The sequence below is a fragment of the Gymnodraco acuticeps genome, unplaced genomic scaffold (genome assembly GCF_902827175.1).
Source record: "Gymnodraco acuticeps unplaced genomic scaffold, fGymAcu1.1, whole genome shotgun sequence".
Classification (NCBI taxonomy): domain Eukaryota; kingdom Metazoa; phylum Chordata; class Actinopteri; order Perciformes; family Bathydraconidae; genus Gymnodraco; species Gymnodraco acuticeps.
Genome location: NW_022992250.1, coordinates 1,472,401 through 1,491,377, shown reverse-complemented (window position 1 = coordinate 1,491,377; position 18,977 = coordinate 1,472,401). Strand labels below are relative to the sequence as shown.

The following is an 18,977-nucleotide window of genomic DNA, read 5'->3' as shown; positions in this document are numbered from 1 at the left end:
AAAGGGGAAACAAGTTATCAGTGAGGCCACGATTTTGGTTCAGTCTGAAAAGTATTAACAGCTATGAGATAAGCTGTCATGCAATTTGGTACAAACATTAATGTCCCCCGAGAAATGAAATGCAATAAGTTAGATTATCAGCAAATCCTTCCACAGCAGGTTGTTTTAGGTAGGTAGTCAAGTGTAAAACGATTTCACTTGACTTATTATTATTGAATATGACTACTATGGATGCAGACTCGACAGTCTTGTTATCATGTGTCTTTCAGAATGTCTTGATCTCTGTCGTCCAGTTCAAAACCACAAGAGGAGATTAAGAGATGATACCATTTGATCTCATTGTTGATGTCTGAAATTGGCTTCATCCAGAGTGAAGAGGCAAACCAAAGTATTTTGGTAAGAATAATGACGGACGAAACAAAATTAATAAAATGTCTATTTAGGGTTTTCAAATGCAGTTTTTTGTTAAATCTCCACAAAGACATTGGCCTTCACCTCTTTTGCATTGGTCAGTGTGTTGGCAGCAGTCCAAGAGATGAGGATCGGTCAGGCAAGATACCACCATGTAATTATGTGTTTTTGTGATTTGAGTGAAGTTATCCTTTAAAACACATTCTGATATAGTGTCTCTGTATCTAATGTAGCATATGAGGGTTTTGGATGCTTTTCTTTTAAGTTAAGTGAAGATCATGCAAATTCAATTGTTGGAAGCACTTTGCTTGCAAAACTGAAAAACATGTATTTCAGCTTCTAATTTGCTGAAATCACTGCATCATTACAGAGAGAATAAAACACAAAAGTGTCTGCCAGAGAGATGCAGACAGGGAAAGGCAGCACATTATAAAAAAACGTATTTCATGTGAGACCAGTCATTTTCTCTTCATCAGGGCTGAGTTTGTGCTTTCAGGGCAACCCTCAGACCATGCCCTTGGATCTGATGACTCCCACTAATTCAACCCAAAGTAGACAGTTCCTGTGCATGAAAGTTTATTATTGACTGGGGAAAGTAGTTAGTAAGTGGACTTTGAGTTACAATTATTTTTTCACTCATGCCGACTGATGCTAAGTCAGTAAAATTGCAATCTGTAATGTATGTGTCATTTTCAAAAGCATAACAACAGGTGGTGCAAAGTGCACATTTTCAGTCAAAACACACTCAAGTAAATAAAAAGCACTAGTGGATAAACAAACTGCTTTTCGTCACATTTATAATTGCTAATGCTATACTTTGGTTTATCAAAAACATCAAACTGCATGTTTTGTGGACTCTTTTGTGGACTTTAATAAGTGTAACTGAATTAATCATATACAAATTTTGTTTTTTATATAAGAAGGCTTTAGGCTCCAGTCTTCTCCTCAGTTTTGTCCTCAAAGTGATTGACTTTCCTATTTGCCAACACCAGATGGAGCTCAAGATCTCGCATTGAAGGTAACCTGCTGTTGTCATGGTTTCAGGTGGCCTGGAGACACAATACTGCAAGCTAATTGGTAGAAAGAGAAATAGAGAGGTACTTTTTGGTTTTATATCACTATCTCTATATTTAGTCTGACATCACTTACATTTACTCAAAAAGACAAATTGCTTTTAACACATTTAACCTTAGATTTTTGTCTTATTTATGTTTTTCTTAAATGGATCATGTGTTTAATAGAAGTAAATGTAGACATTCATACTCAAAATGTACTATGTTAATTGTTTGTATCCACAACTGAATAGTTGTATATGTACAATGTCTATGTCCACCTCTTGCCATCAGCTTTTCTTTCCTTATTTTGAGTTGCTGAAGGGGAATCTGAGGGTAATCATCACATGACCATGCAGCACTGATGTAATGTTAATACAAGTCAGATCTTTTGGTGGGGAATGCACATCATCTCTCTGTCCCACCCTGTGTTCATTTTGACTTCTCCTCCTCTCCTCCGACAGCACAAACAGTATCATCAGCTAACTATCCAAAAACAAGCCATTAATCATGATCCTTTCCTCCGCCACATCACAGACAAACACACATCACTGATGTTGTTTACAAGCGAGTTCAGCCGTTTTTATTCCGATAGCTTGGCCTCGGAATCAAGCATGCGGTCTGCATCTGCTTGCCTGGAATTAAAAGGGCTTTTATCCAAACCTTCTTGGCACACACAGAGGATTTAATTTTAGATTTGAACACCAGCAGTAGCCCAAATTGCTTCCATTACTAAATAGGCTCAGAAACAAAGAATAGGCCCACTGATAAACTGCAGTAATTTAAAGGGTGTTGATGAAAGAATCATGTATCCTGGCACATCATTAATGGCATGTTGGGGCTCACTATGGCTCCGTCCCGCCTCAGTGGCGTTGAGAGATGTGTTCATTTGGATTATCTTTTGTATCGTGTTACCTGTCATTGTCTCCTGCCTCTGTATGCAGTAATGGTCCACATGTCAGCACAGCCATATCTACAAACAAACGTTTGGGACACTCCATCAACACTGGAGACATGCACAAGGTTGGGTAAAGCTCATTGCTTGAATGGGACTAACTGTGTAATCCACCCGTTGAAAATATATGTTCCTCTGATTCAGTTGTATTTACATTTTGCCACTTTGCTGTGTAGTGTGAGTCATGAACACACGGATATCACTGGCGTAAATCTGCATAAACTGGAGAAGGACTCAAAAGCAGAGACAGAAAAAAACTTGTATTCTTCTATTACTTTGCACTGGGATATGTGCACGTCATTTCAAGTTGGGAACAATCTAAATGTTTCCATTATGCATCATCAAATGAAATGCAGGCGGGTCCCATGAGGAGGGTGAATGAGTTGCTGGGGTGTGCCAGGTTGGAAGTAGGCCCGTTCCACTGGTTGGGGAACAAGGGCAACAACAATCAGAAGTGATATATGAAATGATAATGTAGTAAACAACAATCCAGATGATGTTTATCATGATCTAAAATAAGCTCTTTTTAAGTTCACTTTTTAAGATAAACGTCAGACAGTTGTGAAGTCTTATTCAGAAATCTGAATCATGGTCCAGATTGTTTTAAGAATAATGAATACAAACCTAACTGAGAGAATGAAGATAAATCAACTGCAGTTCAAAGCTGAAACTGATTATCATGATCAAGTGAGTGTAAGGTTTTCTAATTCAATGTTGTTTCTAGTCTGTGCAAAGCAGAAAAAGGGTTGCCTGTTTTCACTGTGAACCAGCAAACAAAGATGTTCAATTATGAGAAGAGCACTCTTGAAAATATGGATGATTACATGGTTTATTTTTGCAGAAGAGGCTTAATCAGGAATAAGGAAAAAGTGCAGCAGCGCCTGGTATATTTCAATCTGTTTTTCAATAAAGAACTGTGAGAGGTGTCAAAACAGCACACACACGCACCTCAGTGGGTCTGTGTGATGGCTGCAGAAAGAAAATATATTGGATATATTTTTTAAATAGAGCTAATCCAAAGATATTGATGCATTTATTTCTATTTCAGAGGGATAATTTCATCATCGATTACAAAAATGATTACTGTAATATTCAGGAAAATGGTGGTTGAAACTCAAGTTTACACTGTTTTAAAGATATTCTTATTTGTTGAGCTAATTATTGATGTTTGTTAATGATAACAAGATGACTTTTCAAATAAATGTTCTGCACACTTTAAGAGCTTCCTATCTTAGGGTCAGCAGTAGAACATTGAGAGAAAGCGACCTTCCATCTTATTAAATGTAGGCATATTGCCTCCTCCATTTGTCCCTCTCTTTGATCTTGCCTGCATGGTGTTTCATCGTATTTGCAAAGGGTCCTTACAAGTTTAATTTAAGTCACGATAAACATTAATTAACATGATACATGTCTCTTTGCTTCAGTGATGGGCTCTGAAAGGCAGAACAGATTCAGTCTTTGATCGCTGCTTTTGTTTGATGTGTGGTGTATTTTGTGGCAGAGACCGAGGATTGCTATTTCAATGGTGGGCCAAATTGATTAAGAAATATATGCTTAGCTGGACACACACACACACACACACACACACACACACACACACACACACACACACACACACACACACACACACACACGATTATATAGAGATGTGTTCTTACTGTCTGTGACAGCTTATTTTGAATAAATGGAAAGGGTTTAAGGGCTTCTGTCAACCTCTACTTACCCTGACAAGTCTAATTATGTCAAATTTGATTAGCTCTAAAACTCAAGCCCATTAGTTCCCTCTGATATCAATATTTACAAATCTGTCAAAAAGTAGTGTCATTTAAAAAAAGAGTTTTAACATCTAGAATTTGTACGTTTTTAGCTAAAGTCCCCCAAGCTGTACTCAATAGTGCAATTATAAGGACTATTTTAAGAAAATAAACTACAACGCTCGTGTGAATAACAGAAGAAACATGTCACCTGGGTGTGGCTCAATGATGTCTAATAGTGTATAGTAATAGTTTTTGGACAACAATAAAGGTCTAGGCACAGTGGAATTAACTGCATCACTTATTGGATATAATGACAACATTTCAGACATTTATCTAATCTATTCAAATCATGGCTTCTTCTGAATGAATTTCAAGCTAAGGAATAAATATGACTGGGCATTATGATTATTGGGTAACTGAATGTTATCAATGAATAACACACTAAAAATAAAAAAATAATAGGCTACATCTACTAATGAGAGTGTGTGGAGTGGGGATTGAATAACTTATATTTAGAAATAAACTGAACCTTGTAGACACAATTGTATCAGAGGGGAAAGGTTTTTTCTGTCTTATGGTTTGTTTACCCAGTCTCCCTGTAAAATCTCTGACATCATTGCCGCACCAAAAATTCACACCATGCTTCCCTGGAGCGATGATGTATTCTCTCTGTTGTGTGTTGGCAACTTTTCTATGAAACCAAGAGCCAATACAACTGCAGAGAAAGTAACCATGATAGCCAATGAACATGTTACCATCACCGGTTGCTATTTGCGGCCGGGCGTCGCTGTGTTGTAAAGCTGAACATGACCAACCATAGTGAAAGCGGAAGTAGAGTTATATAATGGCGGGAAACTTTACCACATGAATACATAATCTGTTATGGCTGCAGGGGCGCCGTAAGGGGGTGAAAAGTTAGGACGATTCTAAGGGCCCGTGACTGACAGGGGCCCCAAAATGTTCAGAACATTAAGAAAAAAAATGTAAGTAACCTTTTATCAATCCTCAATAATTAACATTAATAGAACGTTATATTGATAAATTACTCACTAAACTTACGATTCATTTAACTTATTTTCTTCCAAAAGTTAATTACCCAAAGCCTCTGTACACCCCCTTCTATGTACATGTAATGGTTTGGTCCTGCCTCCAAACGCAGTGCGGCACCTGCACTTGCAGAGAGTGATTGATTGATTGAAAAGTTTATTAACAGCTTGTATATTGGGTACAGTACAGTACAGCTCAAAACATACAATTGTTAAGGGGATGCAGACCAGAGAAAGACTTTCGTCTTGTTTACATCAGGGTCCCCCATTTCCAATTCATCATATCATTTAAGACATATAAGACATATTTGACATACAGATGGCTTATTTACAATTTACATACAGGTGGTTTTTTACATACAGATTGCTTATTTACAATTTTCATTTTAGATTTCGTTCTAATACATCCTAACCGGACATTTAAGACATACCTTGGGACGGGTGGCGCAGTGATCTGTGCATCCGATCATCAGATCAAGGGGGAGTGCTGGGGAACTCCAGTTCGAAACCCGCTCCTGCCGCCACTGCATCAGGCCGTTGTGTCCTTGGGCAAGACACTTCACCCGGATTTGCTCCTGTGGGTAATGTCCACAGTACATGTATAATACCAATGTGTACTTGTAAAAGTGCCTCGATGACCTCGAGGCGTGAAGATGGACGGTGTGGCGCAGTGCGCTGTGCAATGATCAAGGGGTGAAACCCGCCGCTGCTGCGTCTGTAAAGCCGGTGTGTCCTTGGGCAAGACACTTCACCTGAACTTGCTCCTGTGGGTATTGTCCACAGTATCTGACCATTGCATGTATGATATATGTGTAATGTGTGTATATGTAAAGTGCTTTGAGTCATTGAAAAAGCGCTATAATAAATGTAAGGAATTATTATTAATTATTATACCAAGTCTACAGATATACAGTTAGTAACAGAGTCTAAAATGCGAGTATATACATAGATGGGGGGGGGGGAAGCTGTCCATTGAACGACAGGTTGAGATTTGTACCATTACCGGGGCCAGTTTTGCAATGCTCTCCCCCGAAGGTGCTCTTTAAGAGAGGTTTTGAAGGTAAGTATAGTTTTACTTTCCTTTACAGTTGTGGGAAGAGCGTTCCACCTTGATGTGGCATAATTGCGAAACGTGTATTCCCCCTTTTTTGTGCCAAATCTGGGTTTCACATGATTTGTGGAGCTCCCTCTGGTGTTATGATCATGGTATTCCTTGACCTTTGGGAATAATTTTGACATGTACATGGGTACCATAGAGGTGTAGTGGATCTTATAGACCAGGCCCATTGCAAGTAGCTGTACTCTGTCGTCTACTCTAAGCCATCCTAGGTTGTCAAAGTGGGCAGAGGTGAGGTGGGTTCTAGATGAAAGGTCAAGTAGTAGTCTGACCAGTTTATTTTGCGATGTTTGAAGTTTTATTTTTAGCGCCTTGGAGGTGCTATGGTACCATGACGTGCAAGCATAGTCATAGTACCCTTGAATGAGTGCTCCTGCCAGAGTTTTCAGGGTGTTTTTGTTTACCAGAGAGGAGATCCGGTATAGGAATCTAGTTCTTTGATTGATTTTTTGTATTACATTGGATGCCATTTTGTCACAGGAGAGGTTGGCCTCAAGAATAGATCCTAGGTATGTAATTTCCTTCTTACTTGTGACAATAATGTCACCCACTGCAACTGAGAAGTCGTCGGATTTGCTGAGATTATGTTTCGAACCGAAGAGAATGGACTCTGTTTTACCCAGGTGTAATGATAATTTATTATCGACGAGCCAGGTGCAGATTCTGCCGAGCTCGGAGCTGAGGGTTTTTTCAACCTGCAACCTGTTCCTGTCAGAGACCAGCAGGGCTGAGTCATCCGCGAACAGGAACAAGTTGCAGTCACATGCTGATGACATGTCATTTACATAAATTAGGAACAGTAACGGACCTAATATGCTCCCTTGTGGAACACCACAGCTCACTGGGAGGGGGGGGGGGACAGAGTACCGTTTACCTCCACCATCTGTTCTCTCCCCTCCAGGTAGGATTGCATCCAGCTCACCGATATGACCAATGAGGGCACGAGATAAGTTTGTGCACAGATGGAAGGCTGACAGGCAGGTAGGCCATCCAGTTATTTAGCCGGGCCGGCTAAAATGATTGGTCGTGCTTTTTACAGTAGGCTACTACGCGGCTTCCACAGATGACATTTTGTTATGGATTTTTTGTCAAAGCACTTAAGATATTCATTGCTATCGGGATGTTAAGAGCATTCCATGGAATATAACAAAAAGTGTATCTCGAGCCGGTTTCTCAAACTTACCTACCCCACCTTTAAGTCATAGTAGAAGTACCAGAGTGTAGGAATACTCTTCAAAATAAGTAAAAGTACAAAAGTATCAGCATCAAAATATACTATAATATAGTAACAAACAAAAAGCGCTCATTAAGCATTTGGCCCATTTCAGAATGACATTATGTGTTTGATTATAATTATTCATTGCTATCGGGATCTTAAGAGCATTCCATGGAATATAACAAAAAGTGTATCTCGAGCCGGTTTCTCAAACTTAACTACCCCCCAACTAAAGTCACATCTGCAAATCTGCAAAGTAACTAAAGGTAAGAAGATGGAGTAAAAGTACCACATTTACTACAGTGTGGTAGAATTACAAAGTAGCAAGCAATTGAAATACTCAAGTAAAGTACAAGTCACTCAAAATTGTACTTAAGTATAGTTCATGAGAAAATGTACTTAGTTACTTAACATCACACAGCAAATTGATTGTACCTGTGAGTAGGGCGTCTGAATACTTCCTACATCGGTGCTCAGTATCAATGCTTTTGTTTTGAAGGTCAAACACGGAAATGCTGTGCATTATTTTGAAGAGCTCGACACAAACACATTTTCAGGGTGGATCACAAACTGACGTCTCTCCCTCCTCCCTCTACTTACAATTCAGTGAAATTATAGCGATCGGACGAAGTACATGCGTCTTAACAAGAGAGTAGCAGGCACCCTGTGTGAGCTCCGGAAGACACCATAACATCTGGGGGAGTCGTCTCTTAACTGAAATTAACTAACCCCAAATACCGACAGAAATGGACGAAAAGGCTTTTACGAAAGAAATTGATCTGTGGATCGAGCAGCTCAACGAGTGCAAGCAGCTATCGGAGGGACAAGTGAAGTCACTTTGTGAAAAGGTGAGATATTTAAATAAAATTCCTCTCATATGTGAGGTCACGTAACCGTTAACGTCTTCTGTCTCCTTAACGACGCCTTCTAGACATTCTAAAATGGCGTCTATAGGGTACATTTCACTCCGCGGTGCCTGTATTTCTCTATCATTCTAAAAGTACTTTTGTTTTTGGGAGTTTGAATCGTAGCTTGTCTGAAATGTCTGGAAAACAACACATTACAAGCACATGTTGTCGTGTAGCTGTGGCTCTCCTAATCCAGCCATGCTGTGGATTCAAGTCACATACCACATTTACAGCCCCCTAATTCAGACTGTCAGTGTGACCTGTAGCATCTCTTTTAGCTAGCTTAGCATGGGCAGAAAAAATACCCTCACGTTTAAATTACAGTGTGTGACATACTACTTAATGTTGTCTGCATATAAGCAAGTACATGGGAGGAAATCAATGAGTAGGTGAATTGCAGTGTTGGAAGAAGTACTCAGAACAAATCTAAGTGCTGCATTATAAATGTTACTTGAGTAAAAGTTCAAAAGTATTAGCATCATAATATACTTAAATTACAAAAAGCAAAAGTACTCATTCTGCACAATGGCCAATTTCAGAATAATATAAAGTAAATAAGTATTATCAGCTAGATGTACTTCAAGAGTAGAAGTACTTGTTTTGATAAATGGATATCTTCACATTACTATGCTTTTATGGTTATTAATTTATCCTGTTTGTATTACTAACAAATATATGTAAGAGCATTTCAGCCTTGATACAGTAGGCTACTGCATTGGAATGTTATATGAATGTAGCAGAGTAAAAAGTACGATATTTGCCTATGAAATTGCTGGAGTAAAGTTGGTTTATCCTACTTTATGTTTGTATGCCATGGAATTTCTCTATTTTAATGTACAGGTAGTCAAACAAATTGCATTTATCCTCTGACCCCTGCCCTTCATCTAGCTTCTTATTCACTTCTCTAGTCAATAAGTAGTGAGACTGACTTGTTTTAGGGCAATTTTCAAACTAACATGAGATTATATGGCTTAATTGGTCATAGGTTTGGTGGGAACTTTAAATATTAACCCTCACCTCTTGTATGTTTACTCGTGTTTTAGTACAGTTGGTGAACATGTTCTGACTTGTACAGGGAAACTTAGTTCATGCAAACAAAAGATGGGGGGGGACTGAGCTAATTTCAGATACTCTTTAGTAGGGCTTTGACCTTATAGCCACTTAACAGGTAATTGCTTGATGCTGAGCCAGGTATTTAATCTTATTTAAATGTAATGTAATGATGCACATGTATAGATGTACAATGTATAGATGTACAATGTTATTTAAGTATCCCCATGTTCCTGCTCCTGCCTTGCCTGACAACTGGCCATTCACTTTGCAGACTTTTGGGATCTGAGCTTAACACCACTTTCTCTTCAAAATCCTTCTGCTCCGACCACCTGCTGATTTCCAGCTCTGTATTTCAGGGCTAAACGAAAACTATTTACACTTACAGTTAAACAATTAATTTTCTATCATCCCTCCAGTGTTTATTATGAGAAGGTGTGCTTTGAAATTAAATGAAATGTATTAGTTGAGTTTTTCTTTTTTATATACTTAATGAAAACACAATATTTGTTGATCTTCCTAAACCATTAAAAAAAAAAAAAAAAACTTTTTTCAATGAGTCACACTAATAGTTTGTGGTGGTTAAATTAGCTGTTATCTTTCTGGTGGCCTGGTTTTCTTCAAGTTTGCCGTTAAGCTTATCCCTGATAAAGAGCATACATTTGGACCAATGTTTTTTTTTCTTTTTGAGTGCCATTCGCTAAATCATTCTTCAGTGCAGCTCTGTCCCTCTCAGCTCGTAAAAGGACTTGAAAACTACCATGTTTGGAGTTCTGTGCGCTGGAGGTAATGGCATGCTATTTTCGAATGGCTTGTTAATCCCAGCAATTTTATTGTTTTCCTGTTAATATTGATAACGTCAGTTCCAGTATTTTAAAATGCCCTGTTTTCTGCTCTGTGGTTCAAAATTGTGGATGAAAACTGAAAATGTCAGTTCTTATTGGATTTATTTTTGACTTTACAGCAAACAACAGATCCGAACAGGACAGCAAATGACAGATAAAAGCAGGAACTGCAAAAATAAGTGTTTTTTCTTTCCTGCTGCCCCCTCACTGTTTCCTTCCAAATGCTGAAACTATGCCATAAAAAGAGTGGAGAGGAAAAAGGAAACGTACACAGTTTCCTCACCCTGAGGCTGTTTCATTGTCACAACTCATGAACTCAACTTCTCCAAACTGCTGTCTACCTGCACCTATCCCCCCACCGCACTGTGACTTCTGTTATATAATCTGCAGATTGCTCCCACTCAACCTCCTCGCTGATTTAAAAATAGCAGAGGATGATTGATTTTGAGTTGCATCAATATCACTGTGAAACCCATTGTTAGTGTGTGTGTGACTCAGGATAATACGGTTCATTGTGACTCAGAGCGGCCGTCTCTGTTTTGGGATGCACGGGGGTGTGGAGGAATGTTATGTGCTGTGTAATCCGACTTTAGTCTTTCATTCCTGCTTTCCAGCTTTCTCAGAAAAGCCAGAACAGAACAGACCAGAATTTCTGGTGTGTGTATATAAAGGCAGGAATACTTAAGAGCTTAAACATTTTTATCAAAATCAAAGCACATGTTTTACTATTCCCCCTCTTAGGGCTGTAGATGTGGTGTTTGTTTACAGAGTAGCGATGTCATCTGCTTAATTTACATTACATTACATTTAGCTGACGCTTTTATCCAAAGCGACTTACAATAAGTGCGTTCGACCAACAAAATACAAACTTGAAGAAAACAGAATCATATAAGTACATCAGGCTTCATAGAGCAAAAACATTTCAAGTTCTACTCAACTGGCTTTAGGTAAGCCAGCCCTTTATTAGTATATAAGTGCATTGATACAGAGTACACACACTGAAACAGAGAAGTCTAAAAACAGAATGTTACTCACACAATTCTAGAAGTCTCCAGTTGCTTTCCTGTCAAAATCGAGTTGCACACTTAATAATTTAATTGTGTTTAAACAAGTTACCATGTTTAAATTAAGTCAGTGGAGAGACAATGCTCTGTTCACTGGAAATTGGTTTTGTGTTCCTGTCAATTAACTGAGTCAATTTAATTAAACGTACAACGCAGACATTTCTCTGACCTTGTCAGTTCAAAAATAACCCTTCAGAGAGTTGCACAAAAATTCAGACATCCCCTATGGAGCAGTGTTTGCTAACCATTAAGCTAGATCCAGTTCACTTTTCTATTAAGCCAAGCAAAGGGCTTTGTATACAAAAGATCCATATCTAGTGCTAAGAGATAAGCAACAAAATAACAGCGTCTATATGAAATGTGCTTAATAAACGTAAGAAGATTTATGCAATATGACATATAAGTATGTCAGAATTATGTAATTATTTTTGTCACGCTGCGATGCACTTCCTGCAGCTAAAGTGTACTGACCTCTGTCTATGTTGAAACCAGTCTAATGCAGTTAGCTCTGCAGCTGAGGTCACTGTTTTTACACAATGAGTCATGAGAGAGAGAGACTGCTCCACGTGATGGTTTGTTTTCATACACCAACGTCTGATATAGTAAATTAAATTGGCATAATCTATTCATCAACAGAAATCTCATGATGGTGTTCTAAAGATATCCTCAAAGCTGTACAAATGGATATCAAAAACACAGATGATAAAAATGCAAAAATACAGCTGTCCCTGTGAACACACTCCAACCAAAAACACTGACGGTGACTAAAGGTTGTTAAATGTATCTCAGCAAACACATAAACCTTCATAGTAAAAACACTCGTGCTGCTGTCAGGGAGATGATTGTCTTCCATCTTGAGAGAGGTCATTGTTTGTGGTTGTAGTTGTGCCTAGTCGTCAAGCTTAATGACCACATGGAAACCTTTGATGGGATTATAAAGCAGCAGCTCTTAAAAGGCTGACATCACTCCTCAGTACTTGACTAAGCAGTTTGTTGAATGTGTGACGTCTGACTTCTTGGCACGGCCGTAATATAGGCAGAGTTCCCTCCCTGTGGCATTTCTGCTTCAGGTGTGGTCTCTACTTTTCCCGGAGTGCTGACGCCAGCTCTGCCGTCATCCTGTTTCATTTACAGCTGGACTGGCATCCACAATGTGAGCTGCTGTCTCACAGGTCTCTCTCACAGGTTATCGCTAAATCCAAGCTTAAATATGCTATAAAGGCAAATCAAATCAGTTGTTTAATACATTATACAATGAGAGAGATAACTCGTATAAGTTGTCAGTGCTCTTCACACAAAGTGCATGCTAACGGAGTTAAAATCGGCTGAGCAAATTTAGGACACAGATGATATTTGATGCGTCACTTAACACATTACTCATACAGTTCAGTGTGAGGGTTACAGAGCTATAGGCCATTAAGCACTGTGTATAATGCACTGGCAAAGAAACTTAGTTGTGGACTTGGCAGTACTTGGTCATTCTACTTTTGCTTTTTTAATCCTGAACTAATCCAAAAATAGCCCAAAATAAATATGGACCATGATGAAAACATGTCAGGGTTCAACGCCCTACCCAAATTAGATTTAATAAAATGATGTTGCAATTGAATCAGTTTCTTAATGAGGTTAAGTAAGAAGGAGCGCAGACGGACTGTCTTAGTCCAAATAAAATGCAGATTGGTTCATTTGTCCAAAGTAATCAGGAGGGGCGAGGCCAAAAATATATTTCTGTTCTACCATAATGCAGGCATAAACAGTCAAGAGGCCCTGATCAATCTGTCCTCTACAGCCCAGTCATTGGAAGGCCTCCTGCCCCCCCCCCCCCCCCCCCCCCCCCCCCCCCCCCCCCCCCCGCACTATGGGCATGTGGAGTGTAATGTAGGTCAGCTTTGTGCAGTGCTGCAGTCCTCTCCACAGGTCACTCTGGGTCTGTCTCTCTCTGTCCAATCTGCCAGGATGACAGGCCAACTCTAGCACTCTGTCCATGTCAATTATCTCTTTCACTCACTGAGGACGCATTTGTTGAGGAAACGGTATGAAAAAAGCTGATGAGAAAGTCAAACACCAGGCATTTATTCTGGAGCAGATAACCCCCACTCTGTTTCACCCTACTTTCATTTTGTACACGCCTTACTCTGTCTTTTTTCTCCAGCACATCAGACATGTCTGGTGGTCTTTCGGGTCAGACCCTTTTTACTTTCAGCCTGAGGATTTGTTCAAAGCTCCTTTTTTTTTAAAGAGCTCATCCAGCTGATTGAGCCCTTGTCTGACCAGCCTCTAAAGCTACACTCAGTACAGAGTTATGGCCTTGTTGTGTGTCTGCAGTTGTTGTATTAGTGTGGTTTAAAGCTTTCCCATAATTTTAAAGGGCTAAATACAAGAAACAATTTATTTAACCTGAGAAATGCTTGTTTTGAAATTCTATTCTGAGGTATAACTCCTATAAGCTTGCTATACAACTCCATACATAACCTAAGGAGAGTCTGGCGGTGGATTTCAATTAAGCCAATTTATGCCAGGTACACTTTCCTGCAACAGCAAAAGACAATCCACAGTTTTAATCCGTGTGACCTGTTTGGGTTGAGTCAGCAGACAACAGTAACCAAGTGTTTTCTTTACAAACAATTGACTGAGTCATACCCTGCTGCGGCAACTTTAAGACCACGCCAAAAAGAGTCTCTAGGAAAAACATTTTCTTGACAGTTCCACTTTTAGTCTTTTAATAACTGACTGTTGTGTTGCCTTAGCCCTCCTAGCTTTAACAGTGCTCTCAGTAATAATTTGAAAAAATATTTCATCCACAGACACCAGGCCCCGGTTTCCACTCATAACTCACTCTGTTATCGACTTCTAGGGCATCCCAAAAATTTATTTTAAGATGAGATGGTACTTTATTTATCCCCTTGGGGAAATTCGGGTGTTTAATATAATTAATAATAATAATTCCTTACATTTATTATAGCGCTTTTTCAATGACTCAAAGCGCTTTACATATACACACATTACACATATATCATACATGCAATGGTCACTGTGGACAATACCCACTGGAGCAAGTTCAGGTGAAGTGTCTTGCCCAAGGACACACCGGCTTTACAGACGCAGCAGCGGCGGGTTTCACCCCTTGATCATTGCACAGCGCACTGCGCCACACCGTCCATCTTCACGCCTCGAGGTCATCAAGGCGCTTTTACAAGTACACATTGGTATCATACATGTACTGTGGACAATACCCACAGGAGCAAATCCGGGTGAAGTGTCTTGCCCAAGGACACAACGGCCTGACGCAGTGGCGGCAGGAGCGGGTTTCGAACTGGAGTTCCCCAGCACTCCCCCTTGATCTGATGATCGGATGCACAGACCACTGCGCCACCCGTCCCAATATAGCAGCAGCAGGGTCAGAGTGAAAAACAGGATTCACACAAGTAAAAATAAAGATAACTTTTAAAATTAAAATAATAATACAAAAATAAAGTAACTGTTAAAACAAGACATTTTGCATTGCAACAACAGCCGTCATTTGAAGCTCTGCAAGCCGCGACAACAGGAATCTAGACATCTAGACTCTGAAGGGGGCTTATTCCCTTGAAGAGATAATGTCAGAGATGTCTGGGATTGAGTTGTAATCACTGAAGCATCTTAATTTAAGACCCACTAGAGGCTGATGTGAAAATTGAGACTTTGGCAGGAAATTGTCTGTTCCGGAAATAAAGTCCTCGTTGGTTTTAACCTCACCTGCAATTTCTTTGTTTTTCACTCTATGAACAACAGCTTAATGTTTTTTTCTTTCTACAGGCAAAAGAGATCCTGACCAAGGAGTCAAATGTCCAGGAGGTGAGATGTCCGGTGACGGTGTGCGGCGACGTGCACGGCCAGTTCCACGACCTCATGGAGCTGTTTAAGATCGGAGGGAAATCTCCAGACACAAACTATTTGTTCATGGGAGACTACGTAGACCGAGGGTACTACTCTGTAGAAACCGTCAGTTTACTAGTAGCACTTAAGGTTAGCATTGATTTTGAAAAGACCAATCATTTGCTCCATAACTGACAACTCTTTAAGGAATATAGTTAATTTATAGCTCTGTTTTTTCCTTGTGTTTCAGGTACGCTATCGTGAGCGCATCACAATCCTGAGAGGGAACCACGAGAGCAGACAGATCACACAAGTTTACGGCTTCTATGATGAGTGTCTAAGGAAATATGGAAACGCCAACGTGTGGAAGTCCTTCACAGACCTTTTCGATTATCTCCCCCTCACTGCCTTGGTAGACTCTCAGGTGAGAATCTGCGTTGGTTGGTGTTAGATAAATGTACAGTTTGTTGTAGAATGAAATGCATAATGTTGCTAGTATGGGAAACAATATTTTGATGATGTAATGGAAACGGAAGCTGAAGGTCCTTGATGTCGTTGTTTTAATACTGAAAATGTTGTTTCATTCTCCCAGATTTTCTGCCTTCATGGAGGCCTTTCCCCGTCCATAGATACTTTGGATCACATCAGAGCACTGGACCGTTTACAGGAAGTGCCGCACGAGGTAAATATAAAAGTTTATTTTTATGTTCCTGTACATGAGTCCAAAAAAACAACATATAGAACAGAAAACGATCAATAATTGTCTGTCAGTACAATTAACCTGATCATGACCAATACTAAAAGCAGAAAGGAAGCAATGTGTTTATATTCTCTTTTCTCCATAATTCAGTTTATTTGCAATTAAAATGTTAATGTCTATTGCACTACAGCCCTGTATTGACTGTATATGATTGCTTTCTTGACATGTGTGTTGGTGTTTCCTCTCTAAAACGCTCCTCTTCCTCATGTCTCCTTCAGGGTCCCATGTGCGACCTGCTGTGGTCGGACCCTGACGATCGCGGCGGCTGGGGCATCTCCCCCCGAGGAGCCGGCTACACTTTTGGCCAGGACATCTCTGAGACCTTCAACCACGCCAACCGCCTCACTCTGGTGTCCCGAGCCCACCAGCTGGTTATGGAGGTGCGTGTCTGTCATTTTACCAGACAAACGCACCCTTTTTGGTTTGAACCAGGGTTATGGCTGTTACAATAAATAGACCTCCTAGATGCAGTCAAGAATGACCTACAATGTTTATTTATTCAAGTAATGCTTAAAGGGGAATTATTAGGTTATTTTTAGGTTCATACTTGTGTTAAGGGTTACTACTAGAACATGTTTTCATGCATTCATGTTAAAAAAACACATGGTTGTTTTCATACTGTCCATCTGAAGACACCTGTATAGACCCTTTCTCCTTACATTTGGATAAGTTCCAAATGAAATGGGTTCTGCCTTGGCCCGAGCTACATCCTTCTACCATGTTAGAGGAAAATCAGGCTAGTGATTTAACATAATCCTGTAACATAAAACAGACAACTAAACAAACCAAACCTAACTGAAAAACTAAAGAAATATACCAACCACTGCTGCTACAGAACACAACAGCACACATGGATATACCAACAGCTAGCACTCTAGTTTAAAAAATGTACATTAGCATGACAGTAGCACTTTAACTCTGGTAATTAATACATCTGCTTCTTTCAGGGTTACAACTGGTGCCATGAGAGGAATGTGGTGACAATATTTAGTGCTCCTAACTACTGCTACCGCTGTGGCAACCAGGCAGCTATCATGGAACTAGACGACACCCTCAAATACTCATTGTAAGTATAACAAAAAACACCTTAATTGTGTACAATGTACAACTTGTCTTATTTATTATATTTACAACACTTTTGTTTCAATTTAATGATGAATTGACAAATCTATTTGTTTTGTTATTTTCCTAACCAGCTTGCAGTTTGACCCTGCGCCTCGCAGAGGAGAGCCTCATGTCACTCGCCGCACCCCCGATTACTTCCTGTAAACTCGCTGGCCTTTCACGCTTGTACAGTCAGTTCCAGTATTGCCATGACTTTCACTGAAAAGAATAAGAATAAGGAAGGGGAGGGTTGGAGTCTGACGGGCTACACAGCAGTGCACATTGTATATCAACACAAAGATCTATTTAAGCATTTATCAAAAAAACAATGTCTGTTTATTTAGGCATTAAGCAAAAGTTGGGTGTCATAATCGTCTCAATATTCATTGCTGAGGACTTGTATTTAAAAAAAAAAAACAACAACCTTGCTATGTAAAACAGTTTAAATTCCTCATTCTCTACCTGGTGTAGCTGGACTGAAGATGAAACTTTGCTACTGTTTGAACCCCACATGCCATGGCTGACATTTAGAGATCTGAACATTATCTATTTGCACTTTTGTAAATCTCAACAAATGTAACATATGTCAAAAGATGAAAATTATTTCACACTACAGATGTTCTTGTTTTTTTCCCCTTTTTTGATTTTTGTAAATGACAACTAAAGCCCCCATCATTCAACTTTTACAAACGTTTTCTGTCCTGTGTAACTTCTAAAATAAACCGTCATTATGCAGTCACACAGCTTGGTTTATAAGATGTTTCAGATGATCCACATCAACCCACTGACTCCCTCTGAACGGCAGTCTGTTCACCAAAACATTTGAATAATAAAGACATGAAGGTGGCTCCTTGATTGTGTTTGAATTTCCTTTTTTGTATTTTTACGATACTATTTCTTGACATTGTTTTTGACATACTATACAATGACTTTTTTGTGAATTTATTTTTTAAACACCATGTCATTAAGAAATGAGGTCAGCATTGAACTGGTTGTTTGGATGACCTTAGGTTCTTTACTAAGCCATAAGATTAAGGTGTATGTAACAAACACACCTAATTTTAGAGCAACCCTTTTGTAAATAAATAAATGTACTCTTTAATCTAATCACAAGTGACTGTCTGATTTTCTTTTACTGATTTTTTTATAAATATTATACTAGGAATATTTCCTTTCATCACATTTTATAACATACTTTACTACTAGCCTACTTTTAATGACTTTTTATAAACATAGGCTACTGTTTATAGTAATGAGTATAGTACAATACTCCCAGACAAATATTTCCAATTAATTAAATAACGTGAAGTTCATCCAACAAAATGTGCTAGATCTAATGCAAGTTTAAAAAAAATAAAGACCAAATTAATAAAACGTATGCCAAAACGGACAGAAAACCTGTGCCTTGTTATTTAACATGCTTTGCACCTAATCAAATCAAGTGAATACGAGGAATAAAAACACATTTTAACACAATTAATGTTCACTTCCATAGACAACATTTTACATTTTGTTATTTATAAGTAGGCCTATTAGCAATTAAAATGTATTTGAATAATTATGATAATCGTATAATGACAGCATTGGTCTCATAGTTTGTGTCGATTTATATTTTGTATTAACCTAAATCTGTAACTAGTATATACATATCTAAAATAAATGTAGTCTATTAAAAAGTTTAAAGTAGCATAAAGCGAAAGTACTCAAGTAAAGTACAAGTACCTACATACAGAATTTGAGTAAATGGGTGGTTATCACTTGTGGTTACTAAAGGTCGGATACATCTCGGAATCTTTATTTTTGTGTGTACATTTAAACATATTTGGAACAGAGTTAG

The 18,977-nt window shown here is 39.0% G+C and overlaps 1 protein-coding gene across 1 annotated transcript; it reads left to right on the top strand.

The window, feature by feature from the left end:
* Positions 1 to 8,093: 8,093 nt before the first annotated feature.
* On the top strand, positions 8,094 to 17,995 carry ppp2cab (protein phosphatase 2 catalytic subunit alpha b). The gene is made up of 7 exons (XM_034206702.1): positions 8,094 to 8,402; positions 15,217 to 15,426; positions 15,527 to 15,700; positions 15,869 to 15,958; positions 16,255 to 16,416; positions 16,984 to 17,102; positions 17,233 to 17,995. Exons 1-7 carry the CDS (start codon positions 8,301 to 8,303, stop codon positions 17,303 to 17,305), a joined length of 930 nt encoding a protein of 309 aa, XP_034062593.1. The 5' UTR covers positions 8,094 to 8,300; the 3' UTR covers positions 17,306 to 17,995.
* The last annotated feature ends 982 nt before the right edge of the window (positions 17,996 to 18,977 follow it).

Coding starts and splice junctions, on each gene's coding strand:
- ppp2cab (XM_034206702.1), top strand. CDS start 8,301: ATGGACGAAAAGGCTTTTACGAAAGAAATTGATCTGTGGATCGAGCAG. Junction 15,701..15,868: donor CTGCCTTGGTAGACTCTCAG/GTGAGAATCTGC, acceptor TCATTCTCCCAG/ATTTTCTGCCTTCATGGAGG. Junction 17,103..17,232: donor GACACCCTCAAATACTCATT/GTAAGTATAACA, acceptor TTTCCTAACCAG/CTTGCAGTTTGACCCTGCGC.